Here is a 20,483-nt window from a genome sequence, read left to right as displayed (position 1 = left end):
TTTATTTTGTCTGCATACTCACATGTGACGCCGGAGACGCCAGTCTCGTATTCATTGTAGGTCATCAAGGTAAGACAAAACACCTCCCAGGGTTAGGGTTATGAATTCCCTGAAGCTAGTAATCATAGAGGTGATGAAATTCTATTAATACTGGCCAACGCAATCCAAGCATCTTATAAAGTAAATATGAAGCTCTAATTAGTGATACTCAAGTTCGAATTTGTTGAGACACTGAGACATCTATGAGGCTTCTCGCTGGCATTCTCGATGATGGCATTGTTCCTTCTGCAACAAAACCTTCTGGTCTGGGAGTTTCTAGTGTGCTTATAAAATGCGAGTGAGTCTAATGTTTTATTCTAGTCGAGTATTTCCTAATATGCTCTTGTACTACACTTAAGTCGACATAGATTACCTTACAAAGGTACCGGAAATGTTTTATAGTATATGGAATTTTGCCTCTGTCGACTTACAACACGTATCTCTCCTACACTGATCAATGTCAGTGGGATAATTACACCCTTCTACGGAGGTGCGCGTCAAAAGTCAGGACAGTAGAGAAACTTACTAGTAAGCCCTAGTAGATAAATTAATATTTTAGTTTAGTATTAATATTTCTAACTAGTTTACTAGTAAATAATTAATCTACTAAAGTATTTAAATTAAGTATAGTATCTAATTTTATAAATATATTATTAAATATCTATAATATATATAATAATGCTATAGAAATAACACGGAATTTTATGTATATAAAAAGAAATTATATTTTAGTGTATACATTAAAAATTTCCCCACTGCCTTGACGTTTGACGCGCACCTCCATATGTATGGACAATTATATGTTGTGTACTTCCAATGAAGGCGATCAGAAAGAAGCAAGAAAGTCTTCGTCCCATCCCATATAATAAGACCTTCAGATTCAAACATCATTCTTCTTTATCCAAATTTCCATAACATCGAGATAAACTCCTTTCATTTATTACAATAGAGGCTACAAGGTTTAGTGTATTATCATATCTACAATAGATAGAATTTCCATTACCAAAATCAAAGGTTTTGCAGCTTTGCCTTTATTCCTTTCAAACAATAGAGATGCCGTGCTGTCTAGAATAGAACCCATACTATAAAAGAAATCTAGAAAAAATATTGTTATCAATTCTTCTTTTTTACTATATATATTACTTCGCTAATTCTTATTATTAGTTACTATTAAAAGCTAAATATCTATTCCTATGGGTTAGGGCTAATCTGTACGGGTGTCAAAGAATCTTGATTCTCCTAATTACATGTACATGACTATCCTCTTCTATATATAATTTACTCGGGAGTTACGAATCAGATTCGCTGACTATTTTTTCACTCCATCCTTCATTGCTACCATTGATGTGGACTTCAAGCTTCGCATGATTAACCTATATGGTGAGGGTGTCGTGATTTAGGTATTTTACACGGCAGTCTAAGAGCTATATCGAGCTATTACAACAGCCTGTTACAGAGGAGCAATGAGAATCCTATTATTTTATGATGTTACAGACGATCAGTCTTTTAACAAGGAGTAATCTAGATGAATAAGAAGCGTACGCGAATATTAACGATTCTTAGATATCTAAATATGGTTTTCGAATGTGGAACAGCGTGCTAGTATTAGACTTATAAAATGAACTTTTTTTTATAAAAAATATTATTATAAATATGAGTAGTTAAAGATAAAATTATTTTAAATACATAGATAAGTAGTAAATTCTAAAAATTATTAATTAGCTGATCTTTATATAAGCAAATTTATATAGAGAGAGGTCAAAAAAATAAGCAACAGGCTAATAAAGAGATTTTAAGTAAATTTGTATAGAATTTCAATTTTGATACATGTCAAGTTGCTTGTAGGGAGGAGTTGCTTATATAAATGGTTGCCTCTGAAGGGGTTTTGCTGTATCAGATTAATCACGTCATCTCTTCCATTGTTTAACAATCAGCATAAAACGGGAAGCCCCCTCTGTCCATAAATTGGTTGTATAATCCCGACCGAAATCGCTTGTTATTCTTACCATCTTCTCTACGAGTTCGCCTTCCACAGAAATTTTCCAACATGTCTGGAATTGTGCTCCCCGTGGCTTTTTCAAATGGTTCTTTTTTGCCTGCCTGTCACTCAGTCCAATTTGGAGTCGTTTGGTCCTGCTACTTCCATGGGCTTCGACTTTACACCACTTTTTGAAGACAGTATTCTTTCTTTGCTACCATCGACTCTTCTTTTGCTCAGTCTCCCATACCGGATGATAAGTCTCTATCGCTAGCGGCTAAAGGTTTCGTTCTAAGGGATTTTTGCGCAAAACCAAGTCGATTTTCTTGGGCATTTTCGCTGCAATCCATCTGGCTCTATTAGTGCTACATATTATATATTCATCGTTACGCACGTCTAGTACGATTGCAGAGTCTTCATTAGCTTTCATCGCTAGTCTGGGTCTATGTGTACTTTCGCGGCTTGAGCATTCGCGTTCTATTCGCCCATCGTCTATTATCAACAGCTACATTCTTCTCACTTTGATATTTGACATTACTCGTGTGCGAACACTGTTCCTTCATTGGAACAGAACATCCATTGCTAGCTTATTTTCCAGCATGATAGGCTTGAAGGTTATGGTTCTACCTGCTGAAGCAGTCGAAAAGCGAGGATTGCTCTTAGAACCGTATCGTGGACTGGCGCCAGAAGAAACAAGCGGCATTTACAGCAAATCCTTTTTCTTCTGGTTAAACCAACTCGTGATTTCTGGATTCCGGCGTGTTCTCCGGAATTGCGATTTGTATCCTATCGACGGAGATATGTCCTCCTCGGTTCTCCGACGGCGAATGAAGAACGCTTGGAGTGCTGCAACGCGAGATAAAAAAAGAGCGCTTTTCTGGACGGTGCTACAGGCTAATGTGAAGCCGTTACTTTTTTGTATCGTTCCGCGTTTACTACAGATGGGCTTTAGATATACTCAGCCTTTGTTACTCACACGCACTATCGCTTTTACAAATGATGAGAACCAGCCAAATAGCATTGGCTGGGGCCTTGCGGGCGCCTTCTTTATAGTACTCCTAGGTGTCGCAGTTTCAAATGGAATTTTCTACCATATGACTTTTCGCTTCGTGACCAGCATCCGTGGCAGTCTGATCGGCCTGATCTATTCTAAAACGGTCAATCTCAGCGTCACAGCTCTCGATGAGTCAGTTGCGGTGACTCTGATGTCCAGTGATGTCCAAAGTATTTGTACTGGTTTTCAATTAATAAATGATCTATGGGGAGTTCCCCTTGCGCTAGCAATTGTCATCTATCTCTTGACCCAACAACTCGGCATTGCGGCGCTCATGCCAGCTGCCTTAGTGTTCATATCCACTGTTGCTATCGTATGTATGGCGAAAGTCATGGCACATGCCCAAAAGATATGGATGAAGGGGATTCAAACACGAGTTGACGTCACGGCCACCATGCTAGGATCCATGAAATCCGTTAAGATGCTTGGCTTCACTGATTGGCTCGCTGATATCGTCCAAGGTCTTAGAATCAGTGAACTCCAAGATGCCAGACTTTATCGTAGGTTGCTTGTTTGCGCGTCTTCTTAGCAAACAGCCTCAAATTTTCAGCACCAGCTCTGACGTTTGCCATTTTCACAAAAATGCCGCAGAAAGGGCATTCGTTGACATTTGATTTGGTTTACACGACCTTGTCCTTGATTTCGTTGCTAGCTTCCCCCATTAACACGTTCATCCGCGCCATCCCTGCTATGAACACTGCTTTAGGGTCTTTCGATCGCATACAAGAATTTCTTCAGTCGGACGGCAGGTGTGATCATCGTATAATTTGGGAAGATTCTGCGGCGAAAACACCCGAGGTTCAATCAAGATCAGGAGGATTCGAACTCTCAGACCTGACTCATTTGAAGCAGAAGCCTGCGTCAGCAGTCATTAGTGCTCGAGATGTGAGTTTTACATGGGGTAGAAATACAGGTTTTTCGGTCCATAGTGTCAACCTGACTGTTCAGAAAGGTCAATTTCTTTTCATTATTGGCCCCACTGCCTGTGGTAAGAGTACCCTCATGAAAGGTATATTGGGTGAAACACCATCAACAAAAGGCCTTCTATACACGAGTTATCGAGATGCAGCATTTGTCGATCAAACCCCATGGATCCGCAACATGTCATTTAGGGACAATATCTTGGGCTGTGAAAATTACTTCGAAACATGGTATCAGGAGGTTGTCAGCCCCTGTGGACTGGATCAAGATGTTGCAAATCTTCCTTACGGTCACTGTGAGTTTCTATGCCTCAGTCAGTCTGCCTTCTTTCTTGCATTTGCCCTACAATTCTAGCGACAAAGGTCGGATCTTCGGGAATCTCTCTTTCCGGGGGACAAAAGCAACGGCTAACATTGGGCCGTGCTATCTATTCGGGAAAAAATGTGGTTATCTTAGATGATATCTTATCGTCCCTTGACGCTAATACTGACGAACATGTCTGCAAAAGCCTGTTTTCAAGAACGGGGTTGTTTCGCCGACTGGGTACGACTGTCCTACTTACTACACATGCTATACATCGCCTTCCTTATGCGGATCATATTGTTGCTCTGAAAAGCGATAGCTCTATTTCTGAGCAGGGCACTTCAAATGAGCTTAAAACCAATGGAGGCTATCTAACCCTCCTGAAAACACAGTATAAGGGCCATGAGAAAGATCTACCAAATCCTCAGGGACAGAAGTCTCCGAGAATGGCACATAATGAATAATCAAGAAAACAGCATTGATGCTATGGAAGGAAAGTCAAGCCCGAGAAAATGGAGATTTCGGTCTTTACTTATACTATCTTGGGTCTGTGCATTGGGCATCAAGTGCTTTTTGGATGACTTTCTTCATCCTCGAAGGAATAGTGCCCAAGCTGAGCGAGTTATTAGTCAAAATCTGGATGAGCTCATTGGAAAAACAAGGCAGCGCTGTCAACTCCTTTTACTTGGGTGTATACGCGTTGGTTTCGACTATGGCGGCCCTTGCTCTCGTGATTGGAGCTCACCATCTTTTCATGTTCTTCGCTCCCCGAAGTGCTGAAAATCTCCACCAACGCCTACTAAGTTCGGTGATTCATGCTCCCTTGTCAGTTTTCCCATCAGTTGACACCGGCACCACTATGAACAGGTAAACCTACTGGAGATAATATCTGTTATTGAATGATCTCCGAATCCGCTGACCACCAACTACATTCAGGTTTAGTCAAGACATGACCTTAATCGATCATGATCTACCTTACTCTATCCTTGACTTTGTGTTTTCGCTTTCAGGTGGATTCATGTCCGCTATTCTGATGTGTATATCTACTCGATATTTCGCGGCTGTGATACTGCCCTTTTTCCTATTTTTGTGGACGTTACAGAAGTTTTACCTACGTACATCACGTCAAATGCGCTTCCTAGACCTTGAAGCCAAATCCCCACTTTTTTCTCAGTTTCTTGAGAGTCTCTCGGGACTTATTACAATCCGTGCCTTTGGCTGGGCTTCTGCTTTCGAAGAGCAGAACCTGCGCCTGCTTGACTCATCTCAGAAACCATTTTATCTACTTTTCTGTATTCAGCGATCGTTGGAGTTAGCTCTTGATTTGCCAGCGCCGTTCTCGGCGGTATTCTGATGATTCTTGTCGTCAAATTGCGAAATGAGGTTGGCACTGGATACGCTGGTCTCGCCATTCTCAATATCATCACCTTTAGCCAATCGCTTTCGCAGATTCTACGGAATTGGGCCGAGCTTGAGACATCGATTGGAGCTATCGCTCAAATTCGAGATTTCGTTACCAATACCGCCTCCGATGACAAGCCGGGCGAGGAAAGGGAGCTCCTGGCCATCTGAGGGTGCGATCGAGTTTCAGGATGTTTACGCCTATTACGAGGCAAAAGAAGACCAAGAATATGTACTTCGCAACCTGTGTCTATCGGTTCGGCCTGGTCAAAAGATCGGGATATGTGATCGCAGCGGCAGCGGCAAAAGCTCGCTTCTAGCTACACTATTTCGATTACTCGAGTTGGAGTCACGAAGTCGGATTCTTATTGACGGCATAGATATTTAATCCATCCCACGACAGGTTACACGTACAGCTTTGAACGCCATACCAAAAGAGCCTTTTTTCACACACGGAACTGTTCGTGCCAATATTGATCCGTCGAATAACAATAGTCTCGAAGATATTGAGCGGGCTCTTCGGCGTGTTGAGCTCTGGGATGTTGTTCAGGTTAAAGGCAGATGCGACGCCCCCCTTGATGCCAATTTTTTTTTCTCATGGTCAACGACAGCTCTTTTGTCTTGCACGAGCCCTATTGCGCAAAAGCAAAATCGTGATTCTCGACGAAATGACTAGCAACGTGGACGTTGTTTCTGACGCATTGATGCAACGAGTTATTAGACAGGATTTTGCGGACTGCACGATTTTAGCTGTTGCTCACCGCTTAGAGACCATTATTGACTTTGACCGCATCGCCGTGTTAAAGGATGGTGAGCTGATTGAATTTGATAGGCCTGACGCGCTTCTCAAAAGGGATAGTGCTTTTAGGATCTTTACGAGTCATGAAATTCGAGGCATCTGTCGTCTTTCAGTTCATTACCTGCACGATAGGAGAATCATTCATCAGTCAAATAAATATTCTTGGCCGAGAATATCAGAAACCCATTTGCCTCGTATTCAGAGAAGTCATTCTACATGGTGCCCATTATTGTTCGATAAGAGGACCCTTACCCACGACGTATAATTTATGCAAGTAAATCTAGTTTTCAGCAGAATAGCGGTTGGAATCACATTCTATGGAGAATGAGATAGTTTCCAATGATTGTTTAAGTATATATCTAAAAGGCTGTTTTGTAAACTCTAAACGTTCCACAAAGACGCTGAGCCTATAATGATGACTAAACAGCGTCAGAATCTTGTCACAATTCTAACGTCCTAGTCGCTAGATACCAAGGGAATTATTATCAAAATATATCACGAACCAATTTCATAATACGCAAGGTGACAAAAGAGATTTGGATAATGGCAACTGACCGATAATAAAGATAGGAAGAGTTCCGCATTTCAGACCAGCAGAAGACTATATAAAATCTCTGTCCTACAGTTATGTACTATGGAAGGAGCTAGATAATGAATAACAGATTTTACGACCTCAAATTCGATTTCAATTCAGTCAAAAATAATCATATTATACGTATTAATGAATGGCTTCAGGTTAAACAACTGAGTTGACTTCATCTTCCTTCTAATCAGCATGGAACAGCACCTTCGCTGGGCGATCATCTACTTGAATACCGCCTCTCTTGTTCCAATTGCTGTCATGGTAAGGCAGCTTCCAGCCACCTTCGCTTTCGGGTGTAGAAACCCAGAGTCGTAGAAGGTGCCGACGGGGGGCTGGCGATGGATGGTCCTTATAGCTAGTCCGCGAGTGGAAAAGGTGGTTGTTGGTCATGAAATGTACATCCCCAACCTCCAGAACATTTCGAATCGACTCCTGCAGGCATAGCTGGTCGAAGTATTCGATCGCTTCTTTTTGCTCTGGAGAAAGTGGAGGAATAATCCCCTTGTCCGAAAATCGACTCAGCGACCTGACATAGTTGGGATCGAACCTGGAGAAAATTGTTATTCTTTAATCTTTTTTCTGTTTGAGATGGGTATGCTATGCCAAGATCTGCCTTACTTCGAGTAGACTCGGCCATTGTCTCTTTCAATATAATAGATGGCACACCGGATATACTCTTCCTGGCCTATGCTGACTTCGCCTTTCCGGTCAAAGTACCAGATGGGCCGTGTCAGCAGCTCAGCGATATCCGGACGCTCGGCCTGCATGATATTCCAGACACGATGACCCGACACAACGTCATTCTCACCACCCTCGAGTGCAGTATTCAGGCAGAGAAGCCCGACGATATCGGCTGGATCAGCGTGGAAGGTTTGCCTACAGTAACAAAATATTAGTATGGTGGTTCAGATCATCGATGGTAGCTGTCAGTATTGTGTATTGTGATGGGGGGGGATTTAATTTAGCATACCTAGCAGTAGTTCGGTAAAGTCGAACTTTGTGGAAATCAGCAGGATTTTCACCTAGGTCCTTGACATGACCTAAGATGTGCCCTCTGCCATTCTGGCTCGTAACATGGCCGAAGTGTGCACCCATACCCATATAGGCTGTAGCAGACTTTTGTAGTCCCCATGTTCGAACAGGGAAGCCTTTGAACAAGGTAAAGCCTCGAGCGTTGATTAGGTCATCGCGAACTTCCTCGAGATGTGTGCCTAGCTTAGGCAGTGGAAAGTGTTCCTAGCGAAAACATATCCTTAGCATTGTTTCAAACCGTATTCTCAGGGCCATTTCGTAGTAGTATATCTGTACCTTGCTCATTTCGGTCAAAGAGCGACCACTTGCGAGGTATAGATCCGCAGCAATGCTCAGCTCCTCCAACTCCTGCTCTGTGAAGGGACGTTTCCACAGAGTCTCTTTCTCGGGAGACCCAGAGAACTGGTCTTTCGTCCATGCGGTAGGACCTGTTATGGCCTTTGGGAAATCTGCGTAGGGCCTTATCTCTTCATAAAGAGGGGGCTGTTGTCCTGTGGTTTTGATGCCATCAGGGAAATCCTTAGACTTCGGCTTCGTTTCCAAATTGGTACGAAACTCAGTCTTCGGAAGATGAGAGTAGTCGGTGGAGCTTTGAACCAACGTAGAACCCATATTGATTTTTTTATCGTTTATCTCAATGTATGGCACTTTAGGAACGGGGAGGGCAGAGATGAGATCACCTTTGATATGGTTCTTGAACTAAGATAGGATTCGGCCGCAATGATCATTTACTCGATCTTCATGTAGTCGGCAAGAGAGGCTGTGGAGTCGCTATACTTGGGCCAAACAACCCCTCCGTTCCAGCCGGTATTGATTATCCCCTCTTTGACTTGATCGGTACTCGCTTTCTTGCTCGGGTAATCGGGACTGTCAACATTTAACGTAATTACATTATTTCACTTCAATTGACTAGGGATGTACTTCGGAGAATTCGAGCCCCCAGCTATAAATGCAATACAAGCCTCAAGTATCACATACTCCGCGCGAAACAACCCGTACATAGATTCATACGGAGTGATAATCGTCAACGAATCTTACTTCTTCAGTCCCAATACAGAAAGATTTACAAACCGATTATCGGAACTAAAAGGAAAACTTGATAATAAAAGATAAGCAACCCTGGCGGACTGCAGGATTGGTACTATGCTACTACACCCCCCTCCTCTTTAGTACGAGATCCGGTCCAAATGCGGTTCTAGAGCAGACGGCTTGGATGACGTGCTCTTCCTACACTGAAAAATATTTTTCTAATAATTCCATATATAATATATACATATATATGACATGATATAACGTGAAGGACATTTCCCTATTGAGCCTAAGTATGCATACCCCTGTATTGCGACAGCATGCAACATGACATCCTACCGTATTAAGTTAGTGACTCATGTGGGCCACAGAACTCCGCCTTACTCTGAGTATTCAATAGATGAGTGTACGAAAATTACGAGTGGTAATTGAGTATTTCGGTATTACCAGACGGTTTTTACCCACGCCGCTAATCCTAGGGGAGAGTAACTGCAAGAATACTATCGAAAGTAAGAAAGGCTCACGAAGCTATAATTGTCAATTCTATCAATAAGGTGGGACGGTGGAAGCCACCAAAGTCTAGAAACAACGACATCCATCTCGCAAGACAGACTCCTTGACTAGATATTCCGTGATTTTTACATAATGTTGGAATCTTCCAAGTCTCAGTAGGGCAGAGACAGTTCTACAAGCGTCAGTCTGCCTGCCAAAATATTTTTCGAAACACATTCGCAGGACTTCAATTCTCCATACAGGGAACTTTGTAGCACCTCACAGTGGCGCTTTGCATATTTGCCCAATGAAGTGCCCGGCCCATGTCAAATATCATCCAGGTTTCCAATCTTTCACAATCCCGAACTTGCAGGGTTCTTCACGGGCCACGTTCACGTCGAGAGCACTGATTAAGGGCCTAAATAGGCAGTAGGAGATGCAACCTGATTACTCCTTAAAATACTAATACATCGTATTACTATTCAGTGCGGGTGCAATTCGGAGGAGGGTTGGATGGGTGAGGTTGCCTACTTGCATGCCGTGGATAGTTCCTGTCACTGTTCGAAGAATTACGCCGCCCCTGTGATACATTTTCCGGAACATGCATATCTTTCCTCGAATAGTTGTGTTAGAAGCCTCCTGCTTACAGCATTCTGTACGGTTCGGAGGTGATATCCAATAGCCCGGTCCACCAAGAACTTACGCAGCTGGTCTTATCAAGACGATGAATGGGGCAATAGTGCACATGACACCGAAATCACAAAAACGGTAGTAATCGCCCCTTGATGCGTGATCATGGAGGTGGGCAGGGTACATTGGTGAGAGAGGTCATATATATGTAATAGCGAGCAAGTATATGGACTTTGAATCGCCGCCGGAGATATCCGATATAAAGTCAAACCTTGATTCCATTCTCACGTAGACGGTCACCTTACTCAAACCTTCCAAGCCAATTTCTTGAATCTTTGAAATCTTCGAAAATGGGCTCTATCCAAGAGGAGTCTGTCCCAAAACCATCTTCTTTATCTGTGAGCTCTTTGCTCGCCAAGAAAAACAACAAAGTCCTTCTGTGCGAGACGCATGATCGTTTCTCTACTGAGATTATCAGAAACGGTGTCGGCAAAGATGGCCAAGTGTTTGATGGTATCTGGTATAGCGGTCTCACTCAGACCACCTATCTCGGTGTGCCGGATGTTGAGCTCATCTCCCCTCTTCAGCGAGCATCACTTCTTGCTCTTAATGGAGACTTGAAGCGCACAACAAATGGCCGCCCCCTCTGCGCTGCCTTCGATGCCGACAGCGGTGGCAACATTGGTGAAATTCCTGCTCTAGTGACACTCTTGTCTCTTGTCGGCATAGGAATGGTTATTGTTGAAGACAAAGCCCTCACAGCACCTGGCCAAAAGGTCAACTCCCTTGCTGCCACATCAGGCACACAAGGCCAAGCTGATCCGGATGAGTTCGCTGGCCTCATTCGTGCTTTCAAAGCAGCAAGTACAGGCCGTGACATTTTGACCACCGCCCGTATTGAGTCCTTTACGTGCCGAATCGCGAAATCTGACCCAGTTGAAGAAAAAGAGTCCTGTGAGAAGGCTATGGAAGATGCATTGCATCGTGCAAAGACCTACTACGCAGCGGGAGTTGATGCTATCATGATCCATTCAAAGAGCAAGTCTCCTGATGAAGTTATTCAATTTTTGCACAAATACCGCGCTTTTGATCCTCATACCACACTGGTTGTCGTACCTACTTCTTACTCGGCAACCACAAAGGAGAGTCTCTACGCAGCGGGAGCTAATGTGATCATCTATGCCAACCATTTGATGCGGGCCAAGATCACTGCTGTGGGTCCCATTTCAGACAAGGTGCTTGCACAAAACCCGGACCTTTTCATAGACGATAAAGAGGCACTTGCATGCATCCAGGCCCGGAACTACGGGTGTTTACTAAGAAAGCTACGAGAGCGAAGTTACTGGGGTGAAGAGACCAAAGAGGCAAGGCTGTATAGAATTGTTGCAGAGACTCTTGCTTCTGAGAACATCCAGGCAGCTGTAAACGATTTGTTGGATGGAGACCTGGCCGGCTGTGAGGCGGACAAACGGATTATCTCAGTGAAGGAGTTGCTGAAGATCAATAGTCAGCAAGTCGCCCCGGTGACGGAACTTGTGGGTTCGTCACAGAATTCCTGATACGTGGGTAGATTTGAATTTGAGTCTTTCTTTATTTGACTGCAATTTGGTATGATGCTCGACAACTAAATGAAGAGCCAACTTGGATAGCCGTAGATCTCCTATTTTATAAAAATACAGGGGAATGTATATTAATCCAAATAGAACCCTCTGAGAAACTAAAACCGCATATTTCCTCCTCTCCAATAGGCCAGGTTAGACAGCGATGATCAGGGCAATATCGCCTCAAAAAAAAACAAGAAAGAAAGAAAGAAAGAAAGAAAGAAAGAAAATTGGCAAAACTATTGAGGGACCTAAGGATCGTTCAGTTAGAGCTAAATATGGTCATGCCGAGATCGCTCGATTTAGATAAAGGTACTCCGTACTCTGTCTAGGTGAGATATGTATTGGGGAATTCCTGTACTCGGTATTACATTTTCAATACCTAGAAATAACAACGGAAAGACTAAAAATGGTGACAAAAAAAGCAAATATAAATACCAACAAATATAGGTTGTATTGTTCAATAAAAGCTCGAGATGAAGTAGTTGGTATGATTGTGGGTCATCCTCTATTGCTTCTTTTGTTTTGTAGGGATGTGGTTGGGGCTGAGACTGTTGGACGGGAACACCCGTGTGGGACTAAAAGGCTTATAAATTGGCTTGAAACAAAGCAATCTTTAGGGCCTAGCCTCTTCCCGTCTCACGTCAGCCGCACGGACAGCAACCCTCCAACCAGGTAAAGTATATCCGGGGAAGATCGCTAAAGCTGATGCCTCAATCCCCACTCCGACAAGGCAAACACCAAAACAGGAAATGGCTCGCGTGACGAATTTCAACTTCCATCATGCACTCATGCAGGTTGTGTTATCATTGCCACAGCTGTATTTGTTGATAACTCTAGCCAATTAGCGAGTTATACCTAGTCCCGTTGTTCCGAACATGGAAACTGGTCACTGGCCACTAAGTTCACCGATGTTGTGGTGCATACTTTTGGTAGGGTATAGCTTTGATTGGCTTCCATATCAATGCCGCATCCTTGAGGTCGGTCAACATTCTCCCGAAACCGATCCAATGCAACGAAGAGTCACTTAGGCGGGTTAATCCCGGCGCAAACGTTGATCACGACAATGACCAAATGTCCACCATGGATACTACTTTGCTATCAGGCATGGACCGATTACGCGGCAGCTCTACGAGGCTGCCATTCGATGCCTCCCCAGGGTTGCAAAATTGGGCATCATTTCGTGAACTATGTTGGGCAGCATGCATGGTTTACAATGCAACCTCTTTGACCTATAATGCTATCATGCATGGTCTTTGATTACTCGGTGACTGGATTCAGAGTCGATTCTTTTGCAATGTATTTTTAGAATTCCAAGTCACTGTCGAGGACCAAGGTCCGGGTTTAGAGCAGCAATCTTGCCCCCGCCGGTGTATGGTCACAACAAACATGTCCCGTCATTTGCGCTGTAAGAGACTCTAGATTAAAAATGAACTGGATTGCTATTACTTATTAGGCCCTGAAGGTTTACAGACTTGACCCCTCAGAATAGTATAGCATATTGAATATTTCCAAAACAGCCACTACTACATATTTTCCTTCTTGATATTTTCAATTGTCTACACATTTCCATACATCAACATGGCTACAATCGACCCACGTCTGTTCTATGAACAGGCCCTTGTTGGAAATGGTATCACCCATGCATTTGGAGTACCAGACTCCTGTCTGAAAGGGCTCTTAAGCTACCTGTATGCAACCAAGAACGTTCCGGAGCATATAGTTACCGCCAGTGAAGGAGCTGCTGTTGCACTCGCTGCAGGGTATTATCTCTCAACCGGGAAGCTTGCAGTGGCATATATGCAGAACTCCGGTCTTGCAAATTCCCTAAACCCTCTCCAGTCTCTGGCTGCGAAAGAGGTCTTTGGTATCCCATTGCTACTGATAGTAGGATGGAGAGGCCGGCCTGGAGAGCATGACGAGCCTGAGCATGTCCTAGCTGGTCCCATTACCCCCAGCACCCTCGCTCTAAACGGCTTCCCTCATGAGGTGATGCCAAGTACCCTTCCTGAACTTGTTGAAACCATCGCAAGACTCAGCAGAGTCGCCAAGGAAGGTAATACACCCGTAGCACTGGTTGTGCCAAACCATAGATTCGGGCCCTATGTTCCTGATAAAACGCCAACGGATGGCACAGATGGAGCAATCAATGGCAATGCCAATGTGATCACTTCTAAGAAATACAGAGGTCCTTTGCGAGCTGAGGAGTGGCGATCAGCCGAAGGAGAGCTTCCATTGTCACGCGAATACGCTATTCGTGCTGTTCTCAAGCAGCTTTACGAAAAGGACGTGACAGTGTCCTCTGTTGGTGGCAATAGCCGCGAGATCTACATGGTTCGCAAAGAGAATGGTAAAGACCTATCTCAGAACTTCTTGTCCATTGGCGCCATGGGGCACACATATCCTCTGGCCTATGGAGTTCAGATAGGTCATTCTAAGGGACGGGTAGTTTGCATCGAAGGTGATGGTTCATTTTTGATGCATGTTAGCAATGTCGCCGTCCTCGCAGCCCACGCACCCCCTAGCTTGATCCATGTTGTTATTCACAACCAGATTCACTGCTCTACGGGAAATCAACCAATCCCCATCTCTACTGAGAATCTTCTCTCACTCGCTGGCAGTTTACCCTACAAGCAGAAATTCTTCGTAGATACGTCTGAAGGTCTAATTCAGGCGTGTGAGTGGGCACAGGAGAGTACCCTTATTGTTGTTGTTGTTAATCAGTCTGTCAAGAACACTTTGCCTCGTCCTACTGAGCATCCGTTCGAACTGAGAGATATTTATATGTCTAGTTTTGCCTGATACGAACATTGTGGCTTTTAGGTTGGGTAGTTTAATATCATTCAATTCATATATTTTCTAGAGCAAGTGGATAGTTGAGATACTTCGGATGATTATTATTTCATAGCATCCGGCGGCCTAATCATTATGCGCACTGAATATGGGTCTTTTTTCATTTTAGTTTCGGATTATAGGCTTCTAATTACATGTCGATTCCGAGATGTGAAATATAGTCAGCGAAATGAGACGCAGCCAGATTTTTAAGGGTGATTTATGGGGTAAAAAGACCTAAGTGCACCATCAGTTGAGGGGAAGTCCATGCTTATTTACCCCGCTGGCCGAATACCTCGCTATAATAGTCCCTCATCCTCCATTCTTTGTTTTCGCGTATTTGAGGCCACCGGCAATTTCTGACACCCCACTCTGCTTACCACAATTTGTTACATCCCTTTCCACAAACAACACCATGGGATCCGAACAGAAAAAGAAAATTGACATCGTCTTTGGTGCGATGACCTTTGGCAGAACAGGTTTGCAATCAGTCCATTTCATCCTTCAACAGCTACGCTAAGAAATTATCTCCAGGTGTGGAACAAGCAAGAATTCACGATCTCAAATACGCTGCAGCAATGCTAGATACTTTCCAAAGTCATGGGGGCAAAGTAGTCGACACAGCTCGAGTATATGCTCAGGGTTCGTCAGAAGAATATCTCGGACATCTGGACTGGCAGAGTCGGGGTCTAAGAGTCGATACAAAGCTGTACCCTAATATCCATGACGGGACAGGCAAGATTACTCACTCTGCCCGTGACCTTCGTGTCTATCTTGAAGAGTCACTCAAGGCGTTGAAAACAGAAAAAATTGACCTTTGGTATCTTCACGGGCCAGATCGCGATACTCCATTTGAAGATACCCTTCGCACTTGCAATGAGCTTCACAAGGAAGGTAAATTTAATCAACTTGGCCTGAGCAATTACATGGCCTGGGAAGTGGCATACATAAGCGAATTATGCATTAGCAAAGGATGGATTCGCCCAACGGTATACCAGGGAGTATACAATGCTATTCACCGCACAGTGGAGATGGAATTGTTCCCTTGCCTACGACATTACGGCATCAAATTTTACGCCTTCAGTCCACTGGCTGGTAGTCAACTCACCGATAAATACAAACGCGATACACATGACTCAAACATCGAATCCATGTCTCGATTCGATCCAAAGACCTTCCAGGGCCGTAAATATCGCCGCCGGTTTTGGAATGACACTATCTTTGATGCTCTTGACATCATCAGGGAATCGACTAGGAAATACAATTTGACTGAGACGGAATCTGCTTTGAGATGGATTGTTCACCATTCCCAGCTGGATGGTAGTCGTGGTGATGCTGTGATTATTGGTGCAAGTAGCCTGCAGCAACTTCGGCAAAACCTTGCGGATCTGGAGAAGGATCCTCTTCCGAGTGATATAGTTGAAGCGCTCGACAATGGATGGAGGATTACAAAGGGTGCTGTAAATAATTACTGGCACTGAGTAGCAAATGAAGTTTGGCAAGCCTTTCTCGGTGGAGTTCTTGTCTCCTAAAATGGTGGTGTATGGGCTTTAAACTTCATGGATCACTGCGAAAATCCCAGGATCTTACTCAAGAAATGAAGTTATCACTATTGTTTATTGTAGAATCTTGTTGGTTCATATCAGAAGAAGTGAATAAGCTCAACCATCACGGAGAGTTTGGTTGAATAAAGTCCAACCAATCATAATGATATGAATCCATGCAACACCATAATGAGAAAAGTTATTAATCAAGGCACAAGGTATACAGGAATATAGGAATATAGAAAAGTTTGCAAAAAGCAGCAATCAAATTTTGATAAATGTAGACGACGTAGCAAAACATTCTTCGCTCATAGTGATTTTATCTAAACTAGCAATATCTACAAGCTTCGTGCCGAGAGCACTCCAGTGGGTCTTTGACATGGACTCATACAACCTACATTCCTATCGGGCTACAGGATGGTTGAACTCTGTGGGCCTATATAGAAAGAGTTTTTTAGTATGTAAGATTCAGCTGGAAGCTATGCTCAAATGCTCCAGTTGAAGTATATTGTTCCAAGCCAGTGATGTATGCGGTGCCATTCTTATAGTTCAAATTGCCCGGTCGGCTATGGTAGAGTTTGTTGTTGCTGCGAAATTGGAACCCTCGGGGCTCTGTGTGCAAACCAGCGATAGTGAAATTGGCGAGCGCTGGAGGCGCATGGTAGGTCCCATGAGTAGACGCTATAATGGCTCCGTTTTCATATATGAACTAAATGAAGCAAGTAAGTAATTTTCCAAACTTCTCTTCTATCTACCAGGCTGCCCATTGGACGTACCGAGACCGTCTTAGTAGCATTTTGTACCAAACTGACACCATCGTCAATGTAGATAATTCCCTCGGCATACTGGTTATTATCTAGGGTAGCTAATAGAGAAAATGAGTTGTCTCTAGTCGCAGCTGTTGTGTACCCAGGCTCTTGAAGAACGAATATGCTGCCACCGCGGGCATGAACATTGATATGTTCCAATGGAGCAGCAAGGGTGACATTCTCCCGGGGCTGAGCATTAACCTCCTGCAGTGTATACCAATCGTACCATCGCGTTCCTTCTCCAATGCCTGGGAACACGCCCCGGACAGTATCAGAGTTGGGGGTGAGAACGGGAGTGACGAGAAGCGATGGTCCAAGCATGAACTGCGAATAGGTAGCCTTCAAAGTCTCATCATTGGGGAATTCCCATGCAAGAGCTCGCATGACCGTGTCACCTTTGGTATGAGCTTGATAAAAGAGGGTATATATGTAGTTCAGAAGACTATACCTCACAGAAATTGCTCGTCGCGAAGCTTCAGCGACAGATGACCATATATAGGCCTCTTGTGGAATTGTTCCCTTGATGTTGTGATTGCGGTAGAATGGGAAGAACGCCGTCAGCGACATCCAGCGAGAGCAAAGGTCGAAGTCTGTGTTATGTGTATAGCCACATGCATCTACGCCAAACATAGGAATACCGGCCATCATGTGTGTCAGGGAGTGTGAGATTCCCAAGAACATACTTCCCCAGGTAGCAGAATTATCGCCACCCCAATGAGAGGAGAAACGCCCGCTGCCAGAGAAAGCCGCACGAGATATAGCAAATGGTCGCCGATTGGGGAGGATTTCGAGAAGGGCATGGTATGTAGCGTTTCCGGTTTGATATCCAAATAGATTGTGCATCTCGTACTCGGTGGTATTCCCAGGATCATTGTGTGTGGCATCGGGAGAAATTGTTCCCTTCACCAAGGCGTGACCTTCTTGCGCACTACGACAACGGATTAGCTGTACATTCACAATAAAATACGTCAATACAACTTACTTATTAAGCACGTATGGTGGATATGTCAAATTCCTCACCCCAGGTGTCGGCTCAGTACGCCCCAGGGTGGTAGAGGTAGCCGATGGGAATGGTGTTGAAGAGAGAAGAGCAGACGACTGAGAGGCAGCAGCTAGGCTCGCTGAAGCAGCATCTGACTTGTTGCTGATACTAAAACCTTTCGGATATTCGTAATCATTATTCAATAGATCACCGGGCATCAACTCCGGAACATGAACGGGGTTCAAATGAAGGTTCCCATCTCCACAAGATCCAACGCAATAGGAAGCTGGCTCGCTGAGATCACTCAGCACACCATCAAATGGTATTTTGTTGTGCCAGGTTCTGAGCTCATTTTCCCACCATGAATACGACGATTGTAGTAGAAAGTCACCCCAGACGCTGAATCCTGGCCAGTTATCGCCATTGTAATAGTCACCCGTGGCAGGATTCCGAATGAAAGTTTGAAGGTCAGCACCACGTTGGTAAGGTGGATAAACATCCTCTGGGTCTTCAGGATTGGTACGATAGATGTTTGTCCAGATAAGAGGAACATAATATTGACTATCGTCATGGAGCTTCTCAAGCCAGGCAGCCATTTTATCAACAGGGTAGGAAACTGGGTTGTTCACAAAGCTACGATAGCCATCAAACATATCGAAATCAGACCATATGGCTTCAAGGGGAATGTTGGCAGCTTTATAATTGGCAACAACGTCTTGCATCATACTTAGATTGTCGTATCCCAAGCGGCATTGATGCAAACCAAGAGTCCAAAACATTTGCATTGCTGGTAGCCCGACGCAGCCGGCATGATACTGCCTGATCGTATCAACAGCGCTTGATCCTCCGTTGTCGTCTTGGCCACTAAGGAAGTAAAAGTCGAAGCTTCCACCAATCGCCCGGTATGTGATAGTCTTCGGCCTGAGAAGCCATTCCTGACCGTGAGCATTGCGTGCATACACGCCATGAGACGATGTATTGCTGCCCGAGTGGTATCTGCTTTCTTGATAGAATGGATGAACACCGTAGATATTGCCATCAATTGGATTGCCTGACGTAATACCCGCGTCGTTGGTCCAGAAAGTCTGTGTGTAGTTCTGGCCCAAGTGGAAATCATGAATATTTTCGGCTGCAAGCACGTATTAATATGTGGTAATGTGGCGAGGCGGGGTGTCTTGAGTTACCTAAGCCGTACACATTGTAGTCCTCTACCATGTTGCTCACTAACTCGAGAAATTGATCCTCATAGACGAGGACATGTCCATATGTGGAAAACAACTCTTCCTTATTCGATACACGGGATACTTTAAACTGGAAAGTTGGCGTGTTGCTTTCATTGCATTAGTTTCCACTCGTAGATCCATTGGATAAAGGTGAGATGTCCATACCTCCACTCAAATCCTAGGTCACTTTTAGACTTGGTGGTGCTGTTATCATTCTCAGGTGAGGGAACAATAAAGTTCGGAAGAATATAGTGCGTTTCATTCTGGACGGACAAGTACTTTGGATATATCTTCACGCTAAGTCGTTCTTTTGCTTGATATTGAACTTGGAGTACCAAGTCATGAATATCAGTTCCACTAGAAACAATTAGAAACACCACCATTACCTCGTTACCAAAGAGACTTACAAAGCTTGACAGTGTGGCCCAGCGAGTGTTAAATCCGCAGTTACACCTTGTGGAGTTTCAACAACATTGGCAGCCATGTAGCCCGGGCATGTCTGTGGATCAGGGGCCTTGGAATCATGGATCGTGGGCGTGAGGCTAGGAGCGGCTCCAACTTGAGGAAGAAGAGACTGGGTTAACTGGATAGAGGTTGTTGTCGATGAAGCAGCACCTGTATACTTGCATGTAAGTGGGTGGTTGAGACTTGGGTTAGGATATTCATATGCATAGAAACTATATACCCCTAACTGCGACAGTTAATGCCAGTACTGCTCCAGTCTGTTGGAGGAGCAACATGGTGTCCTCTACTCGACAACGAAATTGACTTTTAACAAAAATCAAACAAGGTCAGATTCAAGCGATTGAGAAGGTTCACTGGTCCAACCCTAGCTATCGACTTCAAAGGGATTTAGTTATCAAGTTATTCTTCCCACCGGATATGCATTTCCTTCAAGCCTCATTAAGACAATGCCCAGATCTTAGGGATCAACTGGAGTGTTACCTTGTCCACGACACAGTCAGCACGGAATTTCTCTCTAGTCTACTCCGTATTTCCCTCCATGCTGCGTGACTGTGGAGTACTTTCTGACTCGATCCGAAGGTGTTCAGTTTCTCCTTTACGGGGATAAAGTATGGGATCCTGTGTATTCCTAATTGTAGTAGCATCCTTGCAGATCATTCCAAATGCTAAGGATACGCTAGGAAGTTTGAATGCTGATCTCTTTTCCGTCTCTTGATGAAAATCGCAAGACTCGGTCGGGACTCCATGCTTTGGTCAATGCTTGAAT

The 20,483-nt window shown here is 44.1% G+C and overlaps 7 protein-coding genes across 7 annotated transcripts; 5 read left to right on the top strand and 2 right to left on the bottom strand.

Moving 5' to 3' along the window:
• Positions 1-2,634: 2,634 nt before the first annotated feature.
• Positions 2,635-5,867, top strand: TRUGW13939_08548 (uncharacterized protein; the record flags this gene model as incomplete). Its single annotated transcript, XM_035491682.1, has 5 exons — positions 2,635-3,571; positions 3,622-3,956; positions 4,020-4,287; positions 4,772-5,162; positions 5,627-5,867. 5 exons carry the CDS (start codon positions 2,635-2,637, stop codon positions 5,865-5,867), a joined length of 2,172 nt encoding a protein of 723 aa, XP_035347575.1.
• A 497-nt stretch (positions 5,868-6,364) lies between these two features.
• Positions 6,365-6,760, top strand: TRUGW13939_08547 (uncharacterized protein; the record flags this gene model as incomplete). The annotated part of the gene is made up of 1 exon (XM_035491681.1): positions 6,365-6,760. One exon carries the CDS (start codon positions 6,365-6,367, stop codon positions 6,758-6,760), a length of 396 nt encoding a protein of 131 aa, XP_035347574.1.
• A 501-nt stretch (positions 6,761-7,261) lies between these two features.
• TRUGW13939_08546 (uncharacterized protein) lies at positions 7,262-8,722 on the bottom strand (the record flags this gene model as incomplete). The annotated part of the gene is made up of 4 exons (XM_035491680.1): positions 7,262-7,625; positions 7,697-7,954; positions 8,049-8,314; positions 8,387-8,722. 4 exons carry the CDS (start codon positions 8,720-8,722, stop codon positions 7,262-7,264), a joined length of 1,224 nt encoding a protein of 407 aa, XP_035347573.1.
• Positions 8,723-10,611: 1,889 nt separating this feature from the next.
• TRUGW13939_08545 (uncharacterized protein) lies at positions 10,612-11,820 on the top strand (the record flags this gene model as incomplete). The annotated part of the gene is made up of 1 exon (XM_035491679.1): positions 10,612-11,820. One exon carries the CDS (start codon positions 10,612-10,614, stop codon positions 11,818-11,820), a length of 1,209 nt encoding a protein of 402 aa, XP_035347572.1.
• A 1,623-nt stretch (positions 11,821-13,443) lies between these two features.
• TRUGW13939_08544 (uncharacterized protein) lies at positions 13,444-14,664 on the top strand (the record flags this gene model as incomplete). The annotated part of the gene is made up of 1 exon (XM_035491678.1): positions 13,444-14,664. One exon carries the CDS (start codon positions 13,444-13,446, stop codon positions 14,662-14,664), a length of 1,221 nt encoding a protein of 406 aa, XP_035347571.1.
• Positions 14,665-15,109: 445 nt separating this feature from the next.
• On the top strand, positions 15,110-16,175 carry TRUGW13939_08543 (uncharacterized protein; the record flags this gene model as incomplete). Its single annotated transcript, XM_035491677.1, has 2 exons — positions 15,110-15,173; positions 15,229-16,175. 2 exons carry the CDS (start codon positions 15,110-15,112, stop codon positions 16,173-16,175), a joined length of 1,011 nt encoding a protein of 336 aa, XP_035347570.1.
• A 517-nt stretch (positions 16,176-16,692) lies between these two features.
• TRUGW13939_08542 (uncharacterized protein) lies at positions 16,693-19,992 on the bottom strand (the record flags this gene model as incomplete). The annotated part of the gene is made up of 7 exons (XM_035491676.1): positions 16,693-16,947; positions 17,015-17,975; positions 18,030-19,158; positions 19,214-19,359; positions 19,418-19,609; positions 19,660-19,867; positions 19,938-19,992. 7 exons carry the CDS (start codon positions 19,990-19,992, stop codon positions 16,693-16,695), a joined length of 2,946 nt encoding a protein of 981 aa, XP_035347569.1.
• Between the last annotated feature and the right edge of the window lie 491 nt (positions 19,993-20,483).

The sequence above is a fragment of the Talaromyces rugulosus genome, chromosome IV (assembly GCF_013368755.1).
Source record: "Talaromyces rugulosus chromosome IV, complete sequence".
NCBI lineage: Eukaryota > Fungi > Ascomycota > Eurotiomycetes > Eurotiales > Trichocomaceae > Talaromyces > Talaromyces rugulosus.
The sequence above is the reverse complement of the archived record's forward strand: the minus strand, read 5'-3'. Positions and strand labels throughout refer to the sequence as shown.